The 26,683-nt window shown below is 37.2% G+C and overlaps 1 protein-coding gene across 8 annotated transcripts in view; it reads left to right on the top strand.

Moving 5' to 3' along the window:
- The window catches only part of NAV3 (neuron navigator 3), an 830,862-nt gene extending 804,585 nt beyond the window's left edge, over positions 1-26,277 (top strand). For all 8 annotated transcript variants that reach the window (XM_041738590.1, XM_041738593.1, XM_041738591.1 and 5 more), the window contains 7 exons: positions 1,189-1,424; positions 11,765-11,919; positions 12,936-13,007; positions 13,766-13,962; positions 14,908-15,026; positions 18,202-18,405; positions 23,560-26,277. In XM_041738590.1, coding sequence (XP_041594524.1) covers positions 1,189-1,424; positions 11,765-11,919; positions 12,936-13,007; positions 13,766-13,962; positions 14,908-15,026; positions 18,202-18,405; positions 23,560-23,679 — 1,103 coding nt within the window. In that variant the 3' untranslated portion in view covers positions 23,680-26,277. The remainder of the gene's footprint in view (positions 1-1,188; positions 1,425-11,764; positions 11,920-12,935; positions 13,008-13,765; positions 13,963-14,907; positions 15,027-18,201; positions 18,406-23,559) is intronic.
- The last annotated feature ends 406 nt before the right edge of the window (positions 26,278-26,683 follow it).

The following is a 26,683-nucleotide window of genomic DNA, read 5'->3' as shown; positions in this document are numbered from 1 at the left end:
TTTCTTTCTTTCTTTCTTTCTTTCTTTCTTTCTTTCTTTCTTTCTTCTTTTCTTTTTCTTTTTCTTTTTCTTTCTTTCTTTCTTCCTTTCTTTCTAGTTTCACTTTACATTTTCATATTTGGAAACTATGCTAACCATGTTGATAGTTTTAGTATGAAAAGAGACTTCAATTATTTATTTTTAAAACACGAAAATCTTACTAAGAACACTAAAATCCAAGTAAATGAAATTCTTTGATTTCTGGGATGTGAAACTTGGGGTGTAATTTTGAAGATTCTCCAAGACTCAAGAAAAAGGAATGTGATTTAAGGAATTTCAAATCTCTCAGTTGTCTCCATTTTCATGCTTCATTTAGGGAGGATTCAAATAATTCATTGCATATCACAAAGTAATATATTCATCACTGTATCTTTGATTTTAAAATATGCATACCCAATAAATATCCACTGGGGATAGAGACTAGATGTTAGGAATTGGGGGTAAGAAAATCTGTTTGCTTTGGATCAAGTGATTAATTATAGGCAAACAGAATATCTAAAGTATACTTGTCTCCATAATTCCTTGTTCATATATGTTAAAGAGTCAGAGCCCATCTATATAAACGAGATTAATAGAGGAATTTGCCAACATTTGATTTTGTGATTAAGGTGCTTGGGTTAGTAAAAGGAGATTCTGTTGCTTTATTTCTTAATTCTTTGCCAGATATCACAATTTCTGTTCTTCAAAAGCTTAAGTGTACAGCTGGGATTTGTAATGAGAGATAGAAGAAAATGAAAAGAAGGAGAAAATAGGAAGAAAAAGGAAAAAATACACATTTTATTATTTACATTTAAGCTCTACAAACCTACCACCCCCAAAGAGAAGAAAGATATTATAATAGAATTTATAGTAATTCTTTCAGTTCTCTCTGGAAACATAAGTGGGAAACATGAAGTAGACAGGGGAAGGAAGCCTAAACAAAAGGAAATAGCTTACCTTCATTTGGATGTTCGCTGTGCCTTTTTACGAATGTTTTTTTGTCTTAAAATGGCAACATGTGGTTGTAAGATAGAAATACCAAGAAAGACATTTTACAAGGCCTGCATTCCTATGACTCATAAAACTCTGTTGTGGGTTAACACTATTTTTAAATACCAACTTCTGTAGAACAATAAGACATGCTATTATTCCCTTTGTTTCTTCCTTCAGGAGTAGAAGAAAACAGTTTGGACAGTTTTGTTTTTGATACACTGATTCCTAAACCAATTACCCAAAGGTACTTTAACTTGTTGATGGAGCATCACAGAATTATACTCTCAGGACCTAGTGGTACTGGAAAGACATATTTAGCAAACAAACTTGCTGAATATGTAATAACCAAATCTGGGAGGAAAAAAACAGAAGATGCAATTGCCACTTTTAATGTGGACCACAAGTCAAGTAAGGTAAGTTGCAAACTCCTAAGAGAACCTTTGTTCTTTATCCATAACTGTTTTAAGCAATTAAGATATAAGATTGTGTAAGACCCATTTTAAACATGGAAACATACCTTTTTTTTTTACTAAAACTAAAATTTGGTGGGTGACTAAACCCTGTTTTGTGAATTTAAGCAAGATGGCTATTCAGTAACATTCAGTGATCAGATACTTCCTAATCATTGGGGATACAGAGAAGAAAATGACAGTCTCTATTGTCTGATTTCTCTTAGACATCCATTTGGGAAGTGTTACAGTAGAAAAAGGTCTATCCTTTCTTCTGTAGAAGCAAGAGGGGAAAATAGAACTCTTCCTGGAAGAATTAAGGCTTTATAAAAAGTCAATACTTGACCTGAGTCATATTAAATAGGTGGGAATTAACTGGGTGTTACAACAATGGGGATGTGGGGATGATTAGAATAATCTAGGCAGAAATTCTGGGAGTAGCAATTTGCTTACATTTTACTTCTATAGGATTTCTGCTTCAGAACCTTAGGAAATTGAACCGTATTTCATTTTGCCATCAACTAAGGCCTAATGTACCATAATAATCAGCTTGAACACTCTCAGCTATTAAATAGGCATGAGGGGGCTATAAAACCTAGCCAGTACTTTCACATATTATAAGTAAAACAAAGAATCCTAAAAAGAAAGTAGTGAATGCCTAACATATTCCTAACACTAGAATATTTTTGCCTGTAAGTACTCATTACATTCTCAATCAATTCAACCTCAGCTTCTCCTAGGAAGCTGGATCTCTTATAGACAATACCTTGATGGAATCCATATGATACTGGGTCATGTTATTCTTCCAAAGATAGCCTGTTTAGATGATCTAAACTGACCCAGTCTCTCCGAAACTTCAGGCCTACAAATTTTCAGAAATAAATGCAATTCACAAAATTTGAATTGGATTCTTGAAATAAACCAGACACGTAGTTTAGCAAACAAAATATTCTTAATGGTATGAACAACAATATGCCACCACACTGGAAAAGCTTTTAGAAACATACAACTTACCATGACTGAATCAGGAAGAAATAGAAAATCTAAATAGACCTCTTACTAGTAAGAGGATTGAACAGTAACCAAAAATCCCCGAGAAAGAAGAAAAGCTCAGGACCAGATAACTTCACTGGTGAATTTTGTCAAACATTTAAAGAAGAATTAATACCAATCCTTCTCAGACTCTTCCAAAAATTTGAAGATGAAGGGATACTTCAAAACTCATGAGGCCAGCATCATCCTATTACCCAAACTAGAAATGATGCTACTAGAAAAGAAAACTGGGGCAGCCCAGGTGGCTCAGCGGTTTAGCGCCACCTTCAGCTCAGGGCCTGATCCTGGAGACCCGAGATCGAGTCCCACGTCGGGCTCCCCACATGGAGCCTTCTCCCTCTGCCTGTGTCTCTGCCTCTAAATAAATAAAATCTTAAAAAAAGAAAGAAAGAAAGAAAGAAAGAAAGAAAGAAAGAAAGAAAGAAAGAAAGAAAGAAAGAAAGAAAGAAAGAAAAGGAAAGAAAACTATAGGCAGTATCCCTGATGAGTAGGGATGTAAAAGTTCTCAAAAAAAAAAAAAAATACAGCAAATCAAATTCAGCAGCACATTAAAAGGATCATTCACCATGGTCAAATGGGATATATCACTAGTATACAAAGATAGTTCAACATGCAGGAATTAATCAGTGTGATATGGCACATTAATAGAAGGAAAGAAAACAAATCATATAGCCATCTCAATAGATGCAGAGACAGCATATGACAAAGTGCATCGCTCATAAAAACTCTCAACAAATTAGGGACGCCTATGTGACTCAGTGATCAAGACAAAGATGCCTACTCTCATCACTTCTCTTCAGCATAGAACTAGAAGTCCTAGCTAAAACAATCAGGCAAAGAAGAAGAAGAAGGAGAAAAGGAAAGGGAGCAGGAGTGGGAGAGGAAAATGTATCAGAATTAGGAAGAGGTAAAATTTTCTCTATAGGTAGATGACATGATTTTATATATAGAAAATCCTAAAGACTTCACCAAAACCTATTAGATCTAAATAATTAATTTAGTAAAGTTGCAGGATATAATAAAATCAGTTTGTTTCTATACACAAATATGCATTTTCTGAAAAAGAAATAAGGAAGTTGATCTCATTTTATAGTAGGATCAAAAACAATAAAACACTTAGAAATAAATTTACAAAGATAAAAGATCTCTACTATGAGAACTACAATACAATGATGAAAGAAAGAAGACACAAATAAATGGATATGTATTTCATGTTCATGGGTTGGAAGAATTAATGTCATTAAAATATCAATACTACTAAAACCTATCTATAGAGTCAATGCAATTCCTATCAAAATTCCAATTGACTTATAGAAGCAAAAAAAAAAAAACTCATAAAATCATAAAATGTATATGGAACCACAAAAGACTGAATAGCCAAAGAAATGCTGAGAAAGAAGAACAAAGCAGGAGACATCACGCTTCCTAATTTCAGCTATACTATAAAGATATAGTCATCAAAACAGTATGGTATTGTCATAACAGTAGACACATAAAATTGACAGACACACTGAAACAGAATCAAAAACCTGGAAATAAACCCACGCCTATATCATCAACTAATATTGGACAAGGAAGGCAAGAATACTCAGAGGAGTCTCTTCAATAAATGACGCTGGGAAATTGGATGTTCACATGCAAAAGAAAAAAACTGAACACATATTTACATTACTCACAAAAAACTTACTTGCAGTGGATTAAAGACTTAAATATACAACCTGAAACCATGAAATTCCTAGAAGAAAACATAGAAATAAAGCTTCTTGACATGGGTGTTGGTAATGATTTTTTGGATATGACACCTAAAGTACAAGCAACAAAATAAAAAATAAACAAGCGAGAATACATCAAGCTAAAAACTCCTGCACAGCAAAAGAAACCATCAGCAAAATGTGAAAAGACAACCTACAGAATGGGAAAAACATTTACAAATCATATATATTTGATAAGGGATTAGAATCCAAAATATAGAAAAAACTCATGCCACTCAATAACAAGAAAACATATGACCCAATTAAAAAATGGACAAGGGACCTGAATAGACATTGTCCAGAGAAGACGAAGTACATGAAAAGATGCCCGATATCACTAGTCATTAGAGAAATGCAAGGTAAAACCACGTGAGATATCACCTCATGCCTGTTAGAATGGCCATCATCAAAAAGATAAGAGATAACAAATGTTGGTATGGATGTAGAGAAAAGGGGACCCTTGTACACTGTTGGTGGGATTGTTAACTGGTACGGCCACTAGGGAAAACAGAATGGAGGATCCTCAAAAAATTAAAAGTAGTACTGCCATATGACCCAGTAATTCCACTTCTTGGAATATATCCAAAGGAAATGAAAACACAAACTCAAAAAACATCTGCAACACACCATGTTCATAGAAGCATTAGCTAAGCTAAGACCTAGAAACAACCTAAGTGTCACGGATGGGTGAGTGGATAAAGAAATGAATGGATGAACATGTATTTGTATATGTGTATGTACACATACAGTGGAATATTATCCGGCCATAAATAAACGAGGAAATTCTACCAATTGCCTCAAAATCCATAGGCTTGGAAGGCACTACACTAAGTGAGGTAAGTCAGAGAAAGGCAAATAACTCTGATCTCACTGTGTGGAATCTCAAAAAAAAAAAAATTACCTAAGGCAGAGGATGGGGGACCAGAATTGTAGAAAAATGGTTAAAAGGTACACACTTGGGATGCCTGGGTGGCTCAGTGGTTGAGCATCTGCTTTGGCTCAGGCCATGATCCTGGAGTCATGGGATCGAGTCCTGCATCAGGCTCCCTGCATGGAGCCTGCTTCTCCCTCTGCCTGTGTCTGTCTCTCTCTTTCTTTGTGTCTCTCATGAATAAATAAATAAAATATTTTTTTAAAAAGGTACAAACTTCCAGTTACAGGATAAATAATTACTTGGGATATAATAGGCAACATGATGACCATAGCTAACACTGCTGTATGATGATGTATAAGAAAGTTGTTAAGGGAGTAAATTCAAAGAGTTCCTGTCACAAGAAAATTTTTTGGCCTTTTTATCTTCTTTTTTTTTTTTATGGGATATATAAGAGAAGATGGATGTTAGCTAAATCTTTCATGGTAATCATTTCACAATAGGTGTAAATCAAATCATCATGCTATACAGTTTAAATTTATACAACGATGTATGTCAATGGTCTCTCAATAAAAAATGTTCTTAATGGAGTTTATTAAGTCCCTGTCAGTGACCAACTGTGGGATCTAAGGCAGATTGTGGAATTCCCTTTGACTTGGTTCTCCCAGCTGTAATATGGGAAAAATAGTAGGATCATGGTAAGAGCTAAGAGTGTGTGTGTGTGTGTGTGTGTGTGTGAGAGAGAGAGAGAGAGAGAGAGAGAGAAATAAGATGTATAATTAACGTTTAATTGCTTTCAATAAAGATTTCTATCACAACCCATATGGACCCATCCCTCAAACACACACATAGACCTTTGTCCAAAACTGTAGTTTTCAAGAACAATGAAGTACAAACAACATTGCTAGGACCTCTTAAAAATTAAACAAATATAGCACCTGAATTCCAAATATTTCCTTGGAACACGGCAGCATTCAAATTGAGATTGACCCACCCATTCTCATTTCAACTGAATAGAGACACATAACCTGAGGCTGAATATTTGAATCTTCTCTAAGCAGAAGTACTAAGAGCGTAGTCCTTGGTTTGCTTCAGCCTACATGTTTAATGCCTCCTGTGAATTCTGAGTCTCCTCAGAATGTTATTTAAAAAGTGTTTTACCACCATTCTTTTTTTTCTCAGCCAGAATGACAAAAGGATTATGTCCCTTAGCCATCCTCCGTGTGTTCCTTGGATTTCCCCCAATGTTGGCATGACAGCTCTTCAGAAGTGACTTCCTTGTGGGGGAAAAAAAAAAAAAAACAAGTGGTTGGTAAAAGAAGAATAGATGTATTACAGGAAACAGTGTCATTTTGACAAAGTTGAGAATCACTTAAAATCAAGTTTTGAATCAAGTAGAGTGATTTGGGCTTCATTAGGATGTAGCTGAACATGGTATGATACAGTTGGTTAATTTATACTGATAAAATCTACACTTACAAAATTACTTACACTAATAAAATTTGCCTCACCCCAAATCTACTGTTACATATAGGTTCTTTTTATTTCAGTTAAAAAGTTGTTTAGTGTTTGGAGATGTTCTTAATACTATCATAGGAACCTTAAAAAAATATGACCAAATAGTACCAACACTTTTATTTTCTTCTTTTTCTGAATAAAATCACTTGTGTCGTTAATAGGTCAGTATAATGTTTGCTATTACAAAATAATGAAAAATAAAGCATTGCCAAGAGTGTTGGAACAGAATTAATGATGCTAGGAGGCAGGAATAGGAAAAAACCCAGGGACACATCGTGTGGCATTCGGCACCAAGGAAGCACAAAATACAACTGACATGTTTATTGTTTCTTTCTGTTTGTAAGATATGAATGAGCTGTCAATAGTGCTGGGTACAATTGTTGCTAGAGAATTTAGCCTAATTCTTGCCAAATTGTCAGAAAATCCACAGTGGTTTTTATTTGTTTATTATTGCTCTGCTTTTTTGTGATGGGGGTGGGCGGGGGTAGGCGAGAATGGTATAAAGGAATAGGGATGACTAGTTGAGATTGTCTGAGGGACAGCTGCTAGCTGTGTAGATCTACTAACGGCAAGTGTGAATGAGGCATGAACTAATAAATCCCGTCCCTGAAAAATGAAGCTGTGCAGTGGCTGACGTGCATTTTGCTACGCCATAGATAGCACTGAAGAGACAAAGCCAAAAAAACACTTACAGATTCAAAAAAAAAAAAGAATAATCGAACAATAAAACCATCAAACGAAAAAAATCTTTTCATGTGTTTGGTCGCTCTGCATTTTGCATCCTGTCCCTCTTCCTACTCTTCAAGCCCTCCCTCAAGCTGCCAGCTGGAATATTTTGATCAAGAGCAGTACACATAAGCGATTACACTTTGTGACATTTGATATAGCAGGCCCAGAAGGCTAGAGATGAATTTAGTAAATAATATGTGGCCAGCTGAAAACACTTGGAATGTTAGGTAGGAAAAGATCAAAAAACTGGTCTTGGCAGATTCATTTTTGATGTGTCTAGAGTCAAAACCGGAGAAGGCAATGATCAACAGCTTTTCTATGACTCCTGAGTTCTCTGTGTATTTTCAAAGTATGGGATTCATCTCATTATCAGTGTCCATCTGGTGCATATACCTGTTTTCTTTTGCCTAATTAGATCTTAGACATGAAACTTTTAATGCTAATGTATCAGTACTTCAATCAAAGATTTAACCTCTATTAAGTTACAGTGGGAATCATAAAGTGATTTCAAAGGGATCCAAGAAAAACTCTTAAGTTAATGACAAAATTATTTGTGTATGCCTATTGCCACTTACACCTGGTCCATAGCTTTCATCAGACTCCCAAAGAGGTCTACTACCCTTCTCAAGATGAGAATCCTGATAGAATCTAATGGCCCTACTTTTCCAGAATCACTCAGTGATGTCTTAATTACCAAGTTCAGTGCCCTTTGCATCTTTTCTCTGTCTCTCTCTTTTATTGCTTAGGTATAGCAAATTGTTATAGGTAATCTTCCCCTTTCAAAAATTCCTCTAATTTTCATGATTATCGTTCTCTATTTCCTTGTTACTCTCTAGCAAGCTCCTTCTCAGTCTCACCCACTGACTATTTTTCCATCACCTACCAGTAAATGAAACTGTGACCCAACATTCTTCTGTTCTCGCCTGGATGACCCCCCTGGAGTCATCATGTATTGACTCCAATTGGACCCCATTAGTCACGCCCACTCTCCTGAATAGTAGGCCTCTCCCTTAGCATACACGTATGTTTCTATTAGCATGCTAAGTACACATGTTTAGAAAACCCAGTTTCAACTCTAAAAAACATCAAATCCATCTTCTTCCTTCCATCTCTGCTATCGCCACCCTCCCATCAAAGTTAACACTCTTTTATCTTTTAGATGACAGCATCTGTTTTCTAACTGCTTGATTCACAACTTCTGTTAAATCATCCTTCTCTCTTTCTGACTATCCCTTCACCTACTGGAAAATAGAATATCTTTTCATTATTAAAGTCTGACTACATTAAATCCGCAACGTTTTTCTATTGCTTTTCATACTGGGTCAAAAATCTCCCCACACCTCTACTATCCTATTAGTCCCGTAATGTTCCTTGGCTTCCACAGTTTTGTTATTCTCTTGACTGGTTTCTCTTCCTCCTCTACAATATACTTACCATACTTTGAAATCATGATTCTTTTTTTTTTAATTTTTTTTTTTGAAATCATGATTCTAACTACATTACTCAGAACTCCAGACAGAACATTCGATGTTTCTTTGTTGCCAACAGGAAAAGTCCAGTAACCTTTCAAATCATTCAGGATTACAAACTCTTCTTTCCAACTTACTTAACATTATTCATATTCCCAAAACATATGCTACTAGTTTCTTTCCTTCCACATCTTTTTTGTGTTTATGCTTTTGATTATTCTTTCCCCTCTATTTGGAAAGCTCTTTTTGCATTTTGAAGCATCAAAACATTACCTACTCCAAAAAATAAAAGGTTAATAGCAAATAAGCCTACCGCCAGAAGGTCTTTCCCATTGGTACAAGTAAGGTTTACATGCTCTGAACAAAATCTGTGATGTATGCCTTTTAAATTTTTTTTTAACCATGAATCACAGTTTGTTTTTTTTTATACACACACGTAACCCTCTATTCTGGGCAATAGGCTTCTGAATGCTTTTTCCGTTTCTAATTAACCATCATCTCCTTCATATTTATGTTTCCTTTGATAAATAAATTTGCTCTTTCCCTACTGAAAAAAAAATATGTGTCAATGGTTCACGTTTATTTATATAGAAAGATCCAACTTTTTTGTGCATGGATTCAAGATCTATTTTCTTTTTCATTACAACCAGCACTACCATGTGCAATTTCTCTTGCAACAACGGAATGCGTTTCATTTCCCCAAACACATCACATACTCATACCTTCCAGTTTTCATTCTTTATTACTTGCACTTCAGTAGTTTGTCCCCAGTACCCTGTTCTCTGAACAAGTCTGGATTAGGTGCCTCTCTTAAGTTTCTGTATAGTGTTTTGTGCATTTCATTTATTTATTGACCTGCCTTTCTGTTTCTCAACTCTAAATTCTTGGAATGGAGAAATAATCTCTGAATCCTTAGTGCCAGAGTACCTGGAACATAACAGGTACTTGCTAACAGTGTTTTGAAAGGATCAATAACTGCATACTTAACATTTGGAATTCTACTCATTTTTCAGAATTCATCTCAAATTTCACCTCACTTCATCAGGATCCCCCAGTTGGAATTACTCCTTCCTCTTCCTACAGGCCAAGTCTCTGTTTAACCTCTCTCAAGGGATATTTTACATTGTATTTTGTACATTTATTAGTTATGTATGTACCTTCCACCCTCCCAAGCTCCAGCATTTCCTTCTCTGGAAAGCTTTCCTTGATACCTACCACCTAGGCAAAATCTCTCCTGACCTCTCATAGCTCCTAATATACTGCGATATTGTATTCATATGATTTATCATATTCAAATTTTAGTGCCTAACGTGATAATCTTAATGCCCACAAGGGAATACTTTTTAACCCCTATACCCAGAAGGAGTTGATTCAGTTCATAATTAGCATTAAACTTACTAACTTGAATAATGCTTCATTATTTTTATACACCTCAGGGGATTGTCTAGAGCTATGAACATAGAAGATAGGCAGTAAATATTTTATAAATGAATGCATGACTTAATATAGTTATTTTATTGGTATAAATTCCATTTTTTGTGTTCTAAGATAAATGAAATTCTCCAGAGCATTCATTAGTTTAAACATATTTTTCTGAATTCTTTGATTTAGGCTATATTTATTCAGTGTGATTGGTTCAATGTAAATCAAAAGTGCATTAGTTTTCTAATAAATTTTATATTTAAACTTAAGTGAATATATTACTAAATGCCTCAAAACCCTGGGCAATGTTTTTATCATTCTCTGCTTTTAGTTCTAAATGTAGTATTATAGGGGTGCCTGTGTGGCTCAGCTGGTTAAGCCTCAGCCTTCAGCTCAAGTCATGGTTCCAGGGTCTTGGGATCGAGCCCATCAGCAAGGAGCCTGCTTCTCCCTCTCCCTCTGCCTGCTGCTCCCCCTGCTGGTGCTCTCTCTCTTTCTGTCAATAAATAAATAAAATCTTGAAAAAATAAAAATATAATTAGTATTACAGACAGAGGGAGGTGGCATCTAGGGTAAGTGGTTCACATATTCACCTGGCAGATTCCAGAAACTGGAATTATGGAATTGTTTTTTAACCCTGAGCAAGATTTACAAATTGAAAATGTCATTGTAAGTATGCAAATATTATGGAAATGCTCTTACTGATTAGGATAATTTTAAGAAACCTAATTGTGTTCCTGGCCTATCCATCTGTGAGAGCAGTCAATCAGCAAACTGGTTATCATATTTAGATTAAAAGCTATTAGAAAGGAATAATACCTGTAAAAAAAAAAAAGAAGCTCAAGAAATGCTAAATGCTAATGTCAAGTGACCCAGTGAATATAACAAATTTTGTCTTTGTTTAAAATCACAGAAGTTGCATGCAGATTATAAATAAGTAAATAACCACACTTCTATCCAAATACTTGGGCTATGGTTTAATGCACCCTACTGAAATGAATTGCAATTAAAACATTTAAAGTATTAGTGGAAACTTAGGTGTGCCATTTTGGATTTATTCTATACCGGAAAATTATAAGGTTTGCTAAAATCCACTTTTATCATTGTAATACCAAAAGCAAGAATGAAGTCTCAGTATTTGTGGTTTGTTATAAGAACTTATATCCAAAACTCTCATTCGCTTTTTTTTTTTTTTTTGGCCTTTTTTTAAGGGGAGACAACAACTGAGAAACATGCTTTTGTTTTCACAATTTTATATTTGCTGCAGCTGTTCTGTATTGGCTTTTCTCTTTGCTCTTTTCTTTAAAAAATACATCCTCACAGCATTATATGTGTTTGCTTTGTTTTATATCAGTGGAATGACCTGTGGGTTTTAATCAGAGATACTGGATGGCAGACAAAGTGTGCTATTCCTAAACTGTGAGTTGCTTGCCAATGGTTTAAACTCATCATTGATGTATTTGTTTTCTTTCTTTTTTTTTTTTTTTCAAGGAGTTGCAACAGTATCTAGCTAACCTGGCTGAACAGTGCAGTGCTGATAATAATGGTGTAGAACTCCCTGTTGTAATAATTCTTGATAATCTTCATCATGTGGGCTCTTTGAGTGATATCTTCAATGGCTTTCTCAACTGTAAATACAACAAATGGTATGCTTATGAAATATTTTGAGTGATGAAATATGAAAAAATCATCAGATTTGTTTTCTTGGGTCTTTATTCCTTTTAAAGACTTCATTAATATTATAACATATTTCCCAAAAAATCCTTGTGCATTTCTTGGAACATCTATTTATTCATTCAGCAATTATGCCCCAGGCAACTGTTATGAAAACATAATTCACATGATGGCATTAGCTTCTGCAGATATGCTGAAGGTCTGGAAGACCGAGATCAATGACAGAATGTTTGAATCAAAGAAATTAAGAATTAAAATGAAGGTCTAGAGCTCTGGTTTTGTTTTTTTTCCTCCACATCAAAGTTTGAATTCAACCTTCCTATAAAGATAAATTTAATGCATTTAGACATATCTCTCCATTATTGAGTCTAATTTTTAATTATTTATAATGAAAGCAAAGATTGAAGTAGGGTATAAAAGAAATCTGAAAACCCACTAAGTATTCACTATAGTATGGCCTCTAAAGGAAGGACATATAAGAACAACCTAAATATTAGTTTTACTGGGGCAATATCCCAATTAATCTCTACTAGGGATTTTTTAAATGTTAAAAGTAGATAATGAAAAAGGCATTGAAACAAGAATACAAATCTTCTAATGTCATTGAGAAACTTTAAAATCTCTATGAAATAATAAAAGAGGAAAAATTAATGAATTTGATTATAATCATAAGAGTCATAAGATGTTAGAGTGAAATGAGTTTTCTGTGATTATTCTATCTAACCTTTTTATTTTATAGATGGGTAAACTCAGGCTCAGAAAGGTAAAATGATTCTCCTAGGATGCCCTAGCTGAAATTAGAGCCCCAAATCAAAATTTCCAGCTCAATGATCTTTGTCATTTTTCAATCTAACATTACAAAATTACCCTTCTAACCTAATGTTAAAATGGAAGTATCCATATTTACCTAAATTGTTTTTTAAGACAATTTTAATAGACTGATATCTTTTACCTTCAGCACATCTGCATATGTTATTTTGTTTTCCAGTCCATATATTATTGGAACAATGAATCAGGGAGTTTCTTCATCACCAAATCTAGAGCTGCATCACAATTTCAGGTAAAGAGAAATGAAATGAAATGTTTTGTTTGTTTGTTGTATTGTCTCTTTCTGTTTGCTTTCGGTTACATTAGTGTTTTTCCATTTGCACATTGACACATCCTGCCAGTGGTAACCTGTGGTGTGAAAATAATTCTCACTTCTTCTGACACTTCCTCAAGCAGACATTTGGTAATCCTCCACCTGTAATCAGAAGTGTTTCTTAAAAAAGAAAGAAAGAAAGAAAGAAAGAAAGAAAGAAAGAAAGAAAGAAAGAAAGAAAGAAAAAGGAAAGAAATGTTGGTCCTGCTCACTATGTCACCAGCTAAAGTAGAGCACTTTTCTTCAAAGTGTGAGGAATGTGAAGAGTTCCTATTTCAGGATTTGTGATTCTCCTATAAAAGAGTACTCAGCGTGTATACTCCCACTCACTTCTGACGCACATGAGCTTCTCTTTAGCTTAAAAAGTTAGTTATTTTGTCTACCTCTAACGCTAATAGATCTCCTAACCCTTTGATCATTAAAATGAGCCATCAATTGAAATAGGAATATTCTTAATTTATATTGGAAAAGAGAATACTCTAGACTTCAAACTTAATTATTCAAAGATTTCTGATTTTTTACTTTTTTATGAGCACTGGGTGTTTTTCTGTATGTTGGTAAATTAAACACCAATAAAAGTTAATTAAAAAAAAAAAAAAGGAAAAGAGAATACTCTAGACTTCAAACTTAATTATTCAAAGATTTCTGATTTTTTTTTTTTTTTTGTCTTTTTGTAGGTGGGTGCTCTGTGCAAACCACACAGAACCAGTGAAAGGATTTTTAGGCAGATATCTTCGAAGGAAACTGATAGAGATGGAAATAGAAAGGAATATACGCAATAATGACTTAGTAAAAATTATAGATTGGATTCCTAAGACATGGCATCATCTCAACAGTTTTTTGGAAACACACAGTTCTTCTGATGTTACCATTGGTGAGTTCCAAAACTGCAATATGCCATTTTCCAGGAACTAAGAGTATGTGGTAAAGATGGCCAGATTGGATGGTAGAAAATAACAAGTAAAGCTCATTTTTTTTCAGGCTTCCAAAGATTTAAGTTTTCTTTTTTTCCTTCTGAAAGTTTGCCTTCTTCTAAGCTTTATATGTCTGATTAAATTCATTTTGGCTGACAATTGTGGTTTACTAAGGTTTGACTGAAATCACATGAGTTTAATACAGACAAATATTTAAAAATCAAATAAGCGTTTGAAATACACTGTATCTGTTTAAAGTTTCTTTTTATGCTAAAAACAAATTTTAGCCAATGGCTCACATCAAACGTAGTTGTGAGAGAAGATTTTAGTTAGAGGTAATTTGGGTGTTTCATGGATAATTGAAGTGTTTCATATTTTTCATTAAGGTAAAACTGAATTACTTCTCTTTAGCTGCCATAAAGATGTTTATTTTCCTAATCTTTCTTAAATTGAGTGTATAAAAGTCTCTTTGCCATTGTGATGGATCATAAAGATGTACTCACTAAAGATACAAGGTAAATGAAAAAGAAGAATTTTACATTTGAGATCAGAAGGCCAAGGCTGAGTCCTACTCTTCAAATAATGACATATTTTATATTTGGCAGTTTACTTCAGCACAGTTTCATCATCTATAAAATGGGGCAGGTAAACTAGACTATGACCTTTAAGGTTTCTCCTAACTCTAATTTGTTACGTTCTAGATTAAGATTTTAGGGTAAAAGGAAGGAGAGTTCAGTAGATTGAGTCTCCAGTAAAACATACTTTGTGACGATCAAGCTGGTCAAGATTATAATTGTTTAAGAATCCTGTAAGACATATATTATTAAATCCCTCATAATGATGTCTGGCTATTTATGTGTTTAGGTTAAACGTAATGGTTCTCAAAATGGTTTGCTTCTTCTTAGGTCCCCGACTTTTCCTCCCTTGCCCTATGGATGTAGAAGGTTCTAGAGTATGGTTCATGGACCTCTGGAACTATTCTTTGGTACCTTACATTCTAGAAGCAGTAAGAGAAGGTCTTCAGGTATCGTACTCAATTTTCTTTACTATTTAAAAACAAGCAAAATCGTCCTTTAAAGTAAAAAAAAAAATCTTTTCTCTGGGTATTTATAACAGAAAACTGAAGGCATGAGCTATACAAAGATGCTGGTAAGGTTTTAAAGATCAACTAGTATATAACTATTTATTTACGTATTCTGTTCTGAGACTAAATATGCAGGAGAAGGAGAAAACCTTTGTTCTAACAACTACCCATTTAAGGCCAAACAAACTTACTGCTGTAGGTAATAGCAGTCAATTGATAGCTAGTTAATTGGACATTTCTTTATCTTATAAGTCAGGCATGTTAACATGGGTCTTGATCATTTATTCTATTTTGGTTCCAACAGAATAAAAGACTATACCAAAGGTTTTTATTTTTTAAGAATAACGTATCCATTTTCTGGATTCCTCTAAAACTCTTATGCAAAGATGTGAGTTGAGTCTCGCAATTTCAATCACTGTATATGAAAAAGAAATTTGTGAATATTTATAACATTCTAGAAGTCATAATTTTTAAAACTAATATTTAAATAAACTATTTGTCCTCTTCAGATAGTTTCAGTATTTAATAAGCTATCATCCAAGTCTTTACATATAAAATCCTCTTTATTTCATATTTGTTTACTCGTACATATAAAGAAAAAGATGATTTTACAAACTCAAAAACAGTAATATCTAAGAATACTTAGCTCTTAAATATCATTTTTTAAAAGTGCATAGGTTCCTTTTTTAACAATTAAATTAATATTATTTATAAAACACTGTCCTGAGAATGATAATTTTATACAGCTTCTATTCAGGCAAAAGTATAACCATTAGAGTAATACCAGTTTCCCCGACTAAAACAAAATTATTTTGAAGAGGGAGTAAAAATGTCTTGCTTCTTGCTGTGGTTCTAGATGTTAAGGAGCAAGATAGTGTAAGTGCTGAATCAGCCACGATGTAGGGAGTGTAGGGGGGACATCCAGAACACAGGAGAGGTAAGACAGGAAAACCCTTAGCGGGTGGACAGTTCTCATTGCTACTAAAGGATGTGCTCCGCCACAAGTCCGTTGGTAGGTGATATTCCTGGGGTCGTCCATATATGTTTTCTGTAAGAAAAGGAAGAAAAGGAATCATGTATGTTTTGAACTATTCCCTTGGATCTACTGGTAACAAAGAACCTTGAATTGGAGCAAGAAGTGAAAAAACAAAGCCTGATTGCAAAGATGAACATCCGAGTTGAGAGGAATAGAAAAATCTCTTTTCAAATGAATGCTTTGATGAGGAAACATATGGGGAATACTCTCCGGCAGACGTTCTAGTTGGAAAAAAAAAAAAAAACCCACTGGTGTTACAAAGGATTCTGATTTTTAATCTGGTGATTCTACCTTTATTGAAATGTCAACAATCAATTTATAGTATTCTAAATATTTAAATATTTTGTATAATTTTACAATATTTTATAATATTTTAATATTTAAATATTCTTTCAATTATTTTATATAATACCTATTTTACACCAAAATACAGAATTGGGCCTATTTAGCATTTTATTGGTCAATTCCAATTTTACTATCCTTGATGAATCTTTAAAAGGCTGGCATCAGTTGATTCTAGCCTGCATGTTCTTTTTGTAACATTTACTTTCCAAGAATTACACATTTCCTTCGATTAGCTTAAGCTGTACAGCAGCCTATGTCTTATAGTTCTATAAAGTAGGTTTTTAACTGAGGGAAAACTTTTGCTCCAAAACAAGATAACTGTTACCCCTGCCGTCATCTCCCAAGGAATATACAGATATCAGGACCTGGCGCTCACTCGCTCGCTTGCTCTCTTTCTCTCTCTCTCTCTTTCTCAAGGCAAGGCTGACACAAACTTATTCAGTTCCTCCTGGAGAAACCCAAAAGATAACTCCAAAGCAATCTGTGTGCCTTTCATGGTGTCAGTGTCCACCATTTTGCTTTTGTCTCACTGAACCACAATGAGCCATGTAGAACACCTCACAGTGAGCTATCTGGGACCAAATAGGCACCAGGTAACCAGGATTGGCCTCAAAAGAGTAGGTCAAGGCAGACGGGGAGTACATCAAAGGACTAGTTTGCCCATGTTACTGTTCTCTTCTCTTCATTTTAGCTTTTCTTTAGAAAAGAAAGTCCTTGTTTACAAAGTCCATTCCACCTCTGTCTCTTCAGTGTGCCCTGCCTAATTTGGCTTCAAGATTGCTTCCAGCTTAAAAACTTTTTTTGTAAAAGATTTTATTTACTTATTCATGAGAGACACGCAGAGAGAGACAGAGACGTAGACAGAGGGAGAAGCAGGCTCCATGCAGAGAGCCTGATACGGGACTTGATCTCAGAACCCCAAGATCACGACCTAAGCCAAAGGCAGATGCTTAACCACAGCCATGTGCCCACAGCTTAGAACCTTTTAACATAACTTATATTCATCTTGTCCCCTCTGCTTCACTCCCAGTACTTTAACTAGCATTTCTCATCTCTTTCTTACTGACTCTGCTTGCATTTGAATCCTGACAACATTAATGCTTTCATTTCCTATTTTTCCTCTTCTTTTACCTCTGGCCTTATAAATAAACACCTAAAAAGAGTTTCTACAGGAAGCAATGAGATTATTAGAGGAAATTAATGCAAAGAAAATGATTATCAGAGAAAGAATTTTTATTTTCAAAGAAAATTTGAGTTAGAGTGAGGTTGGCAGAGAAAAGGTCTGTGATTTTATTTATCATTTTTCCAAAGTGCACTTTAGTAGAGAACTCTATTTAGTGTCTAGCGTGGCTTTTTTCAATTCTCCATCTTTGGAACTTCTCTTTCTCAACTGAGTTTTCTTTTGGTTTATAGAATTACTAATAAAGATAAATGTGGGCAGTGATTTCTATATGCATTTAAAATAAACCTCCCTCTTACGCTCTCCCAAATTCTGACCATCTATTTTAGATGTTCCTCTTTATTTTGCTTCTCCTTCGAGGTTAAAGAGAGTACGTAGACAGACATATATTTACAATCTGGAAAACTGTATATGGACACATACAGTATATGGACACAGTTCCCTGGAAAGTCCCATAAGAACTCAATGTGCAATGGAATTACTCAATTAACAGCCACCTATTTTACTGAATAGAAATGTATTCTAAACGTATTAAACATGTGATCATTTTTTAGATGTATGGGAAACGGGCACCTTGGGAAGACCCCTCAAAGTGGGTGCTTGACACATACCCATGGAGTTCAGCGTCTCTGCCTCAGGATGGTCCAGCGTTACTTCAGTTGCGACCAGAAGATGTTGGGTATGAGGGCTGCATATCCACTAAGGAAGCCACAACCTCAAAGCACATTCCACAAAATGACACAGAAGGGGATCCTCTGGTAAGAAACTGATGTATGATTCTTCTAATATCATCTTAGTATGGTGTGTGGTCATCAATATTTAGTCATTTGTTTTAAAGATATTTCTCTTCAGTAGTATTTGGGGCTGTTCTGATATATATAGTCAACTTTAACTCTTTTGCCTTTGGCCTGCTTTCATTGAGTGAAATTCTTAAAATGAAAGACCAAATTTATATGCTTAAAAACCTAGAAACACTAAAACCAGGCTGAACTCTATGACCATAATTTTTATTTTTTATGCAGAAAATTATATGAATAAATTAATAAATCTTCAACATTACATGACTCAATTCACTAGGTATTTAAGAGAAAACCAAATTCCATTCTTAAATTTACAAAAAAAGAATATAATATAATGTATACTTGGAGAACTAAAGAATATTTTACATATATCAACTAATCTGACTAGATATATCATTAGTCTGTTGTTGCCTACGGTGGAGAAGACTAAACTGACTTGGAAATCAAAGGGAAGTTACTCTCCCTGATTCTGCCTCTCTTGCTTAATTTGCAGTTCTGTTTGGTTTAATAAAAGTCAGTAAAACGGGCAGCCCCGGTGGTGCAGCGGTTTAGCGCCCCCTGCAGCCAGGGGTGTGATCCTGGAGACCCAGGATCAAGTCCCACGTCAGGCTCCCTGCACGGAGCCTGCCTCTCCTCTCCCTGCGACTCTGCCTCTCTATATATATATGAATTAAAAAAAAAAAAAGGTAAAACTATGAGTATTCTGAGACTATTAAGTAAGTGGTGTTATTAAAAAGACGATTTTATTTTTTATGTATTTTTTCATATGTACGGATGAACCCGTATAGATTGGGGTCAGTTAGAATGCATTTATTAGCTTACCATTCTATGGCTAAAAAAATCACTGGACTTGCACAATAAATACAAGAAGAAAAGATACTGAAATAACAGCCATTATGTCATTTAAAACAGGCAAAAAGGAAATGATTAAAAAACATAACCTATGACAATACCCAAGAACATAAAATGACTTGGTATTTTATGGGATATTCCTATACCCATAACCCAACATATATACATTATCATCTCACCTGACCAGTCTTAACGTTTTGAGGGTTACATGTGAACAAACTGATAGATTTTTAAGATCTTTTCCATGGCAAAATGCACACATGCAAAAAAAAATTTGTAAAACATTTCAAAGGGCTCCATAGAGTCATGGGGGTATATACATAGACTTGCTTTGATTCCAGAGAACTCCTATATAGGACTTCTGATATTGGACTTTCACTCTAGACCATAAAATCCTTAAGAACCTGGACTTTTATTTCTATAACAGGTAGCTGGCCCTTTAGCTCCTACATAGTTTAAAATTAACAGTGGTGGAGGAATTGGTTTGGATGCAGCATAATTGGGAGCAAGTACTAATTAATTGCTGATAGAATGGTTTAAAATTTAACAGAGCAAATATAGACTTCAGGGTACAAGTATGAGCTATCACCTTTGAATTTTATAACTTCTAGTCTTCACTTTGCAGTGTTGATACACTGTATCTGTTCCAGGTAAGGAGAGGCTTTATAGAGTTTGTTTTGAGAATTACACTATAGAGTGAGAGACCGCTAAGGAATGCCCTCAACTTCCCAATTCCCACAGTCCTGATAACTAAACCCATCCAGCATTCTTCCCTGGCTCTGAATGCTCTTTCTTCTAGTATGGAAAAGAGCTCCAGAGTTTCCCATACTGAGTGGAAATTAGGGTTAAAAAACCTGATTCTTAAAAAAAAAAAAAAAAAAAAAACCTGATTCTTGGGGTACCTGGGTCGCTCAGTTGGTTAAGCGTCTGCCTTTGCCTCGGGTCATAATCCCAGGGTCCTGGGATTGAGCTCCATCAACAGGGATTGGGGGGGGGGCGGGGTCCAGGGGGCCCGGGAGTGGGTCCCTGCTCAGCAGGAAGCCTGCTTCTCCCTCTCCCATTCCCCCTGCTTGTGCTCACTTGCTCTCTTTCTCTGTCAAATCAAAAAAAAAAAATTTTTAATATCTGATTCTTAAACAGCTGCTCAACTAAATATGTTAAGAAACAGGGATTATGATATGTTAAAAAGCGAAAGGCTTATCGTCAAAAAGTAAATCTTTAGGACATTTCTGATAAGAAAATAAATATTCTATCTGCTTTTATGTTGTTATAGATCTATAATTACTGTCATCAAGTGAAAATATATTTGCAGTCCAATCTAAATCAAAAATATATGGGAAAAATCCACTATTTAATGTCAGAAATATGTTTTTGGATATGAACAAGGATACAACTTTTTGGTGCATCTCACAGTATTTTATTCATCATCAACAAACTCATTCCTTCTTTCAACAAATATTTTTTTTAAAGATTGTTATTTATTCATGAGAGACACAGAGAGAGAGAGGCAGAGACAGAGGCAGAGGGAGAAGCAGGCTCCATGCAGGGAGCCTGATGTGGGACTCGATCCTGGGTCTCCAGGATCACTCCCTGGGCTGAAGGTGGCGCTAAACCACTGAGCCACCCAGGGATCCCCTATTTCAACAAGTATTAATAAGTATGTACTCGGCTAAGACCCGGTGGCCAGAAGATAAATAAAAGATCGTTTCTGATCTCAGGAAGCTCACAGTCCATTAGCAAAGAGAGCCATCTACCCATATAAATGACAGTAAAATAGTGGTAGAGTCACATACTAGATAAAGTAGGGAGTCCATTGAGGAAGTGATTAGGAGACAGCTTCCAAAAGGAGGAGATTCTTAAGCTGCCTCTAGAAGGGTGAATAGAAGTTCCTCGTGTGGTTAGATGGAGAACATCCAAAATTAAGGAAGCGGCAGGTGAACCATGGAACGGCATAACAAAAATGACTTCAGGGGCTCTATGCAGAATGGCGGGATTAGAATAAGAAGGGCAAGAAAAACTAGAGGCCAAGGCCTATTTATCTTTGTAAGAAGCTAAAACTTGATCACACAGATAATGAGGGGCTACCGGAGGTGTTTGGGCAGGGGACTTACCTTGGCTAGATTTGCAGGTTATAAACATTGCTTTGGTAATAGAACAGAAGACAGATTAAAGAAGAGAGGATGGAAGCTGGGAGCCCAGCAGATTGGCAGATAGCAGGGGTGATAAGGACCTGCGCAGCGTGTTACAAATGATAGACATTATATAAATGACTTTGGGTGCGGAGAATGCAGAGAGGGGAGGGGAGGGGAGGGGAGGGGAGGAGAGGAGAGGAGAGGAGAGGAGAGGAGAGGAGAGGAGAGGAGAGGAGAGGAGAGGAGAGGAGGGAAGGGGAAAGGGGCGGGGAGGGAGGGAGGAGAGGAGAGGGGAGGAGGGACATTGTTTTGCAGAGAATAATGATCTGTCGCAGTGACAGTTGGATCATCTGTAACCTTGCCCCCTCTGTAATCCGCGGGGACCTGAGTGCACAAAGCAATGCCGTGAGAAGGCAAACTAAATCCCGTGCGCACATTTATTAGGAACCTGAGACTTGGAACTTATTCTAATAAAGCGTATTTATTATATGGCACCATTTGCAAAGATTAAGACTTTAGTGACACTTGCATCACACCATAAAACTTTTACAACACTCAGCGTCCAAGTGATTCCCAGCATTCATGACCGAGGTCAGAAGCGTGACCCTTCAGAGGGACCTCATTCACAATGCCTACTGCTCTCAGGAAAGCAAGAGGACGCTCAGCACACAAGCGTGTTCTACAAATTATCTTCACCCAAATGCTGGAACATGCGGCCAGCAACTAATGAGGGAGGCAAAATAATTGTGACGGGGGTGGCATGTGGGGGAGAGAGGGGGAAAGAGAGACGGGGAGGGGGGAGCAGGTGCCGATGGAGACCTTTGGCTTTTTGCCTCATTGGGTTTGAGAGGTTGTCCCAGCAAATCCCAACCCGTATCTGTGTGCAGCTCATTTAATAAATTCAGAGACTTAGACTAACCGTTGTGTCAAAAAATACTGTCCTGAAGAATATTAAAATGACCTTAAGACACGGCTATCGCCATAGCCTCTTTTTAGAAAGGCATGTGTGCTAAAATTGGGGATTACCAGTGTATCATTGATTTCACGAGCATTTATTGAACATGCATTTTATACTGAGCACCCAAGCGCACGTGGCCCTAACACATGACCAAAGAATCCTTTTTTATATTTTTTTAGATTTCTTTTTTTTATTGGATCAGAGTCTCTATTTCTCTAATTTGGAAAAACAACAACAACAACTTGGATTACTTTATCAAATAATAAAATTATTATGCATTCAACAATATAAATATCATTACAACGAATAGGAACCCTTGACGGGAAGACATGTCTTCTTCCCTTGCTGAAGACGTGTGCCAGTTTTCCTGCGCTTTCTAGAACCATCGAACAATTTTTCCACAATCCGCTTTTAAACCATCTTTCTTTCTTTCTCTGATGGTGGGTCCGCGGATCTAGCAGCAGCCAAGCAAGGCGGCCGCCGTCTGTTCTGTGATACATGGAAGCAGCTGGCTGCCCTTCTCCCCAGGTGCTTCCACGCGTGTGTCCCCTTCCCTGGAACAAACATCACCACCGTCCTCTCAACTGGGAGCCTGGGGCAGCTGCTCTTGTTCCAGAAGCTGGCTTTTGTGTTCAGTGATCTATCAATCATAGTTTAGCCAGAAATCCGACAGCGATTCTTTGCCTCTCCCTCTTCAGGCACCCAGGGCCTGCTCCTTGCCCCTCCCCGGGGCCAGCCCCGAGCCAGCTGGTGCCGTGCCCTGTGCTCCTGCCCCCCACCCCGGCCCGGGGGAGCATGTGCATGAACGTCCACGGCTTGCAGGTGCCACCGGGTGCTGTCAGCTTCTCGCCGTCCAGCAGCGGGCCCAGACCCAGTGGGGATGAGCCCTCCCTGGGCTCCCCACCGGAGCCCATTGGGTCACAAGCCCCCATCACAGCGCTCTCTCCAGGCCCCATTTGGCCCCATGGCTTGCTGCTGGGCGGGGGGCCGTGCGTGGGAGAGCCGGTAGAGGAGCCCCAGGCGACGGCTGGAAGTCAAAGTCATGTCCCCGTGGCCCTTGGCTGGGAGGTCGGGGTGCCTGGGGGGCTCAGGGCCGCAGGCTGAGGAGGGCTGAGGGCCGGCCCGCTCCCCGTGTTGCTGCCACATCCATGTGTCTTTCTCTTTCCACAGATGAACATGCTAATGAAGCTCCAAGAAGCAGCCAACTACTCGGGCACCCAAAGCTGTGACAGCGATAGCACCAGCCACCATGAAGACATTTTGGATTCGTCCCTGGAATCCACCCTCTAAAGGGTGAACAAAGTTAGGGGAAAAGACTGACGCTCTTTCCAAAGGCCTGAGAGGCAAGGTATTGTCCCTACACCACTGCCAGTACGAAAGCGCCCTGTCGAGGGCCCTGCCCCAGAGCTGTGGTCTCCCAGGAGGCAGCAGGAAGAAGCCTGAACCGCCAAGATGCTCGACGGAAATGGAAGCTTAACTTTATTTTATTTCTAGGCGTTTTTATATCCATGGGGCCCTGCACGGCTCCATTACTCAACCGGAAAGGACCCTCATGACAGGGCGACCGAATGGAGTGCATGTGGGATAGCCAGACTGGACTTTATTTTGTCCCTCTTTAAAAGTTTACAATGCAGCCCTTCTGTCGTCCCTTCCTTTTGTTTCCTCGAGGGGCCCTTCTCACCCCCCACCCCCCACCCCCCACCGCCAAGCAGGGCCCCTGCTTCCCCGTTCAAGCCTCCTTTGTGCCACACGGTGCTGGTCACAGGGCCCCAGTGGGATCTGTGTCGTGCGCTCACCCCATTCCAAAACGAAGCCAAGAGGCCAGTCCTCCGTAAGCACAGCCGGAATTGTGCGACCACCAGGAAAACACTACTATGGCAAGCTGGAGTCGTGCCAGTGTCATTCTTAACTGCCACGTTCCCATGATGTGCTCCACCACCTTCCTCGTCTATGAGTCACAGGTTTTATAAGGTTGTTTTTACCACAGTGGTCTTTTGAAACCACCGGCCCACTCCCCGAACAAGAGTTTTATACCAATTATTAGTCAACACTGACAAAAGGCTTTCTTAGGGCTTTACTCGTTTGAGCCTTTTCAGTGAAAGAAGGAACATTTCCTATGGTGCTGTCTCACTGCCTTAAAACAGATTTCTACAACAGTTTAACAGTTGGTTTAAATCCTAAACCGTCGGTGATTTCCACTGTCTTTTCATTTATAACCAAGCAACACCAGTTCACACAGTAGCCTCTCATCTCTATATATCTGTTTTGGGGTTTTTTTGGTTTGGTTGTTTTGGGTTGGTTGGTTTTGTTTTTTGTTTTTTTTTGTTTTTGTTTTTCCAGAAGAATTGGATAGGAGAAAAATCAGTATTTTTCTGCCCTTGAGAATCGATTGCCTGTCCTCCAAAGTGTCCAAGTAACCCAGAAACCCTCTTTGACTGTCACTTAAAAGCTAAGACATGTGGCTAAATTCCATCCAGTTCTAGGCAAATGGCGTTTTAGAAGGAGGGAGATTTGGAAAATCCCATCCCGCAGAGCTGGAAGTGCTAGATGCAACACGGACACAACTATTTGGCTTTCCTCCCCTCTTCTTTTTGTGATTATGATTCCTGTTACTATTAGTTTGGAGCATGTTGTTTCGATTGCTATCGTTGTACATGAGAAATTCAGCATTAAAGAACACTGAAGCAGTGAAGTCACTGTGGAAGAGGAAGCGCTTATACTGTAAGAGAAGGTTAGATTTGCACAGTCTACTGGGTAGGTATTGTAAATAATAATTTTAAAAACTTGCACAAATCAAAACACACATGCACACAAAAATGTATTGTAATCCTGTCGGTGTTAAGAGGTGTTTCACTTGCTGAGATTTCCTGTACATTGCAAACAAATACAGAATGCAGACCCTCCAAGCTGTTATTATCTGGTGTGTTTGTCCTGTATTTACAGTTGTCATGACTATGCAGGAGCTATCAGTGCTAGAGTGAGCATGCTTCAAAACTGTTCATGAAGCCGATACATTCTTGGAAAAGTAAAAAAAAAAAAAAATGTCTGAAAGTGCATCTGTTGTGGCAGGCTTTAAAGAGAGTGCATGAAAACCGATGGGAATCATTGGAGAAGTTACCACCGCTCACAGAGGACGGGTTTTGAGTTTTTAGAACCGAAGGGCTAGGCCATGGTGTAGACGTGTTCTAAGTGTGTGACGATGTGTTGCTTTCAGGATGGGCAATTGGTGCTACTCTCTGTGACCACCCGTGGGTCAGTTGCTATAGAACAATAACAGCACAAGACATCTGTGCAGTTTTCAGAGTGTCACTAAGTCCACAGGTCCTACACGGTGCTATTGCCCTAAGGGAAATCTGAACTGAATTTATGCACATAGAATGGTCACCCTGACTTTGAAGCCTCGAACATGGATCAAAACTGTTGTAAAACATCAATACATGTAGCTGGATGAGTGACTGGTTGCCCTTGTATAATATGTGATCTAAAAAAATTGCTAATCTTTCCCTGCCATTTTTGAGAAACACAGTCCAAACATGATCATAAACACAAATTCCTGCAATACATCCCAGTAGGTTCACCTAGTTTACAACTTAAACTAGTTTGTGAAACATGTGTCTGTATACATTTTATATTTTGTACATTTTTGATGTAACATATCATGTAAATAGGCAGAAACAGTGAAATAAATCATCTGAAAAGTTTTGTAGTCTTTGTAAAGCCCCAATAATAAGTACTTGGTGTCAATGGACTTAACTGGATGATGTATTTTCTATTGGTTTATTGTTCCTCTAGCTTGTAAACCAGCTTGCATATATTTTTTTGCAAATGTGCACCCTGTATCTGTCTAAATTATTACTTTGCCATTAAAGTGGAATTATTTATTGACAACAAGGTGTGGCATCCATATATGGGGAAAAACTGAATGATCATGCACCAAAAGTCTCAAGCTTTAAAATGGTGCTTAGAACTACTAATGCGCCATCAATGGGGATATGTGTGAATTTTTATTTTAGATACTCTATAGAAAAGACCACATAGCTTTTAGTAAATACATAAACTGAAGGCCCGGGACATATTTTTTTTAAATGAAATGTATACAGTAAGAATTTTTAGAAAACTCTCACTAGTCTTAGTGCTGGATTATAAAATATGAATTGATATAAAATAGAATGTCGATGTGACTTAGTTAAATCAACTAATCAGATGTTTCTTTATATTTCACTAAATCCTCAAACTTTTAGCTCTAGAAGATTATTTAAGGCAGGGTAATTTTTGGGTGCTGCTTAACTTTTTA

The sequence above is a fragment of the Vulpes lagopus genome, chromosome 23, assembly GCF_018345385.1.
Source record: "Vulpes lagopus strain Blue_001 chromosome 23, ASM1834538v1, whole genome shotgun sequence".
Classification (NCBI taxonomy): Eukaryota; Metazoa; Chordata; class Mammalia; order Carnivora; family Canidae; genus Vulpes; species Vulpes lagopus.
This window is presented reverse-complemented; position numbering and strand designations above follow the sequence as displayed.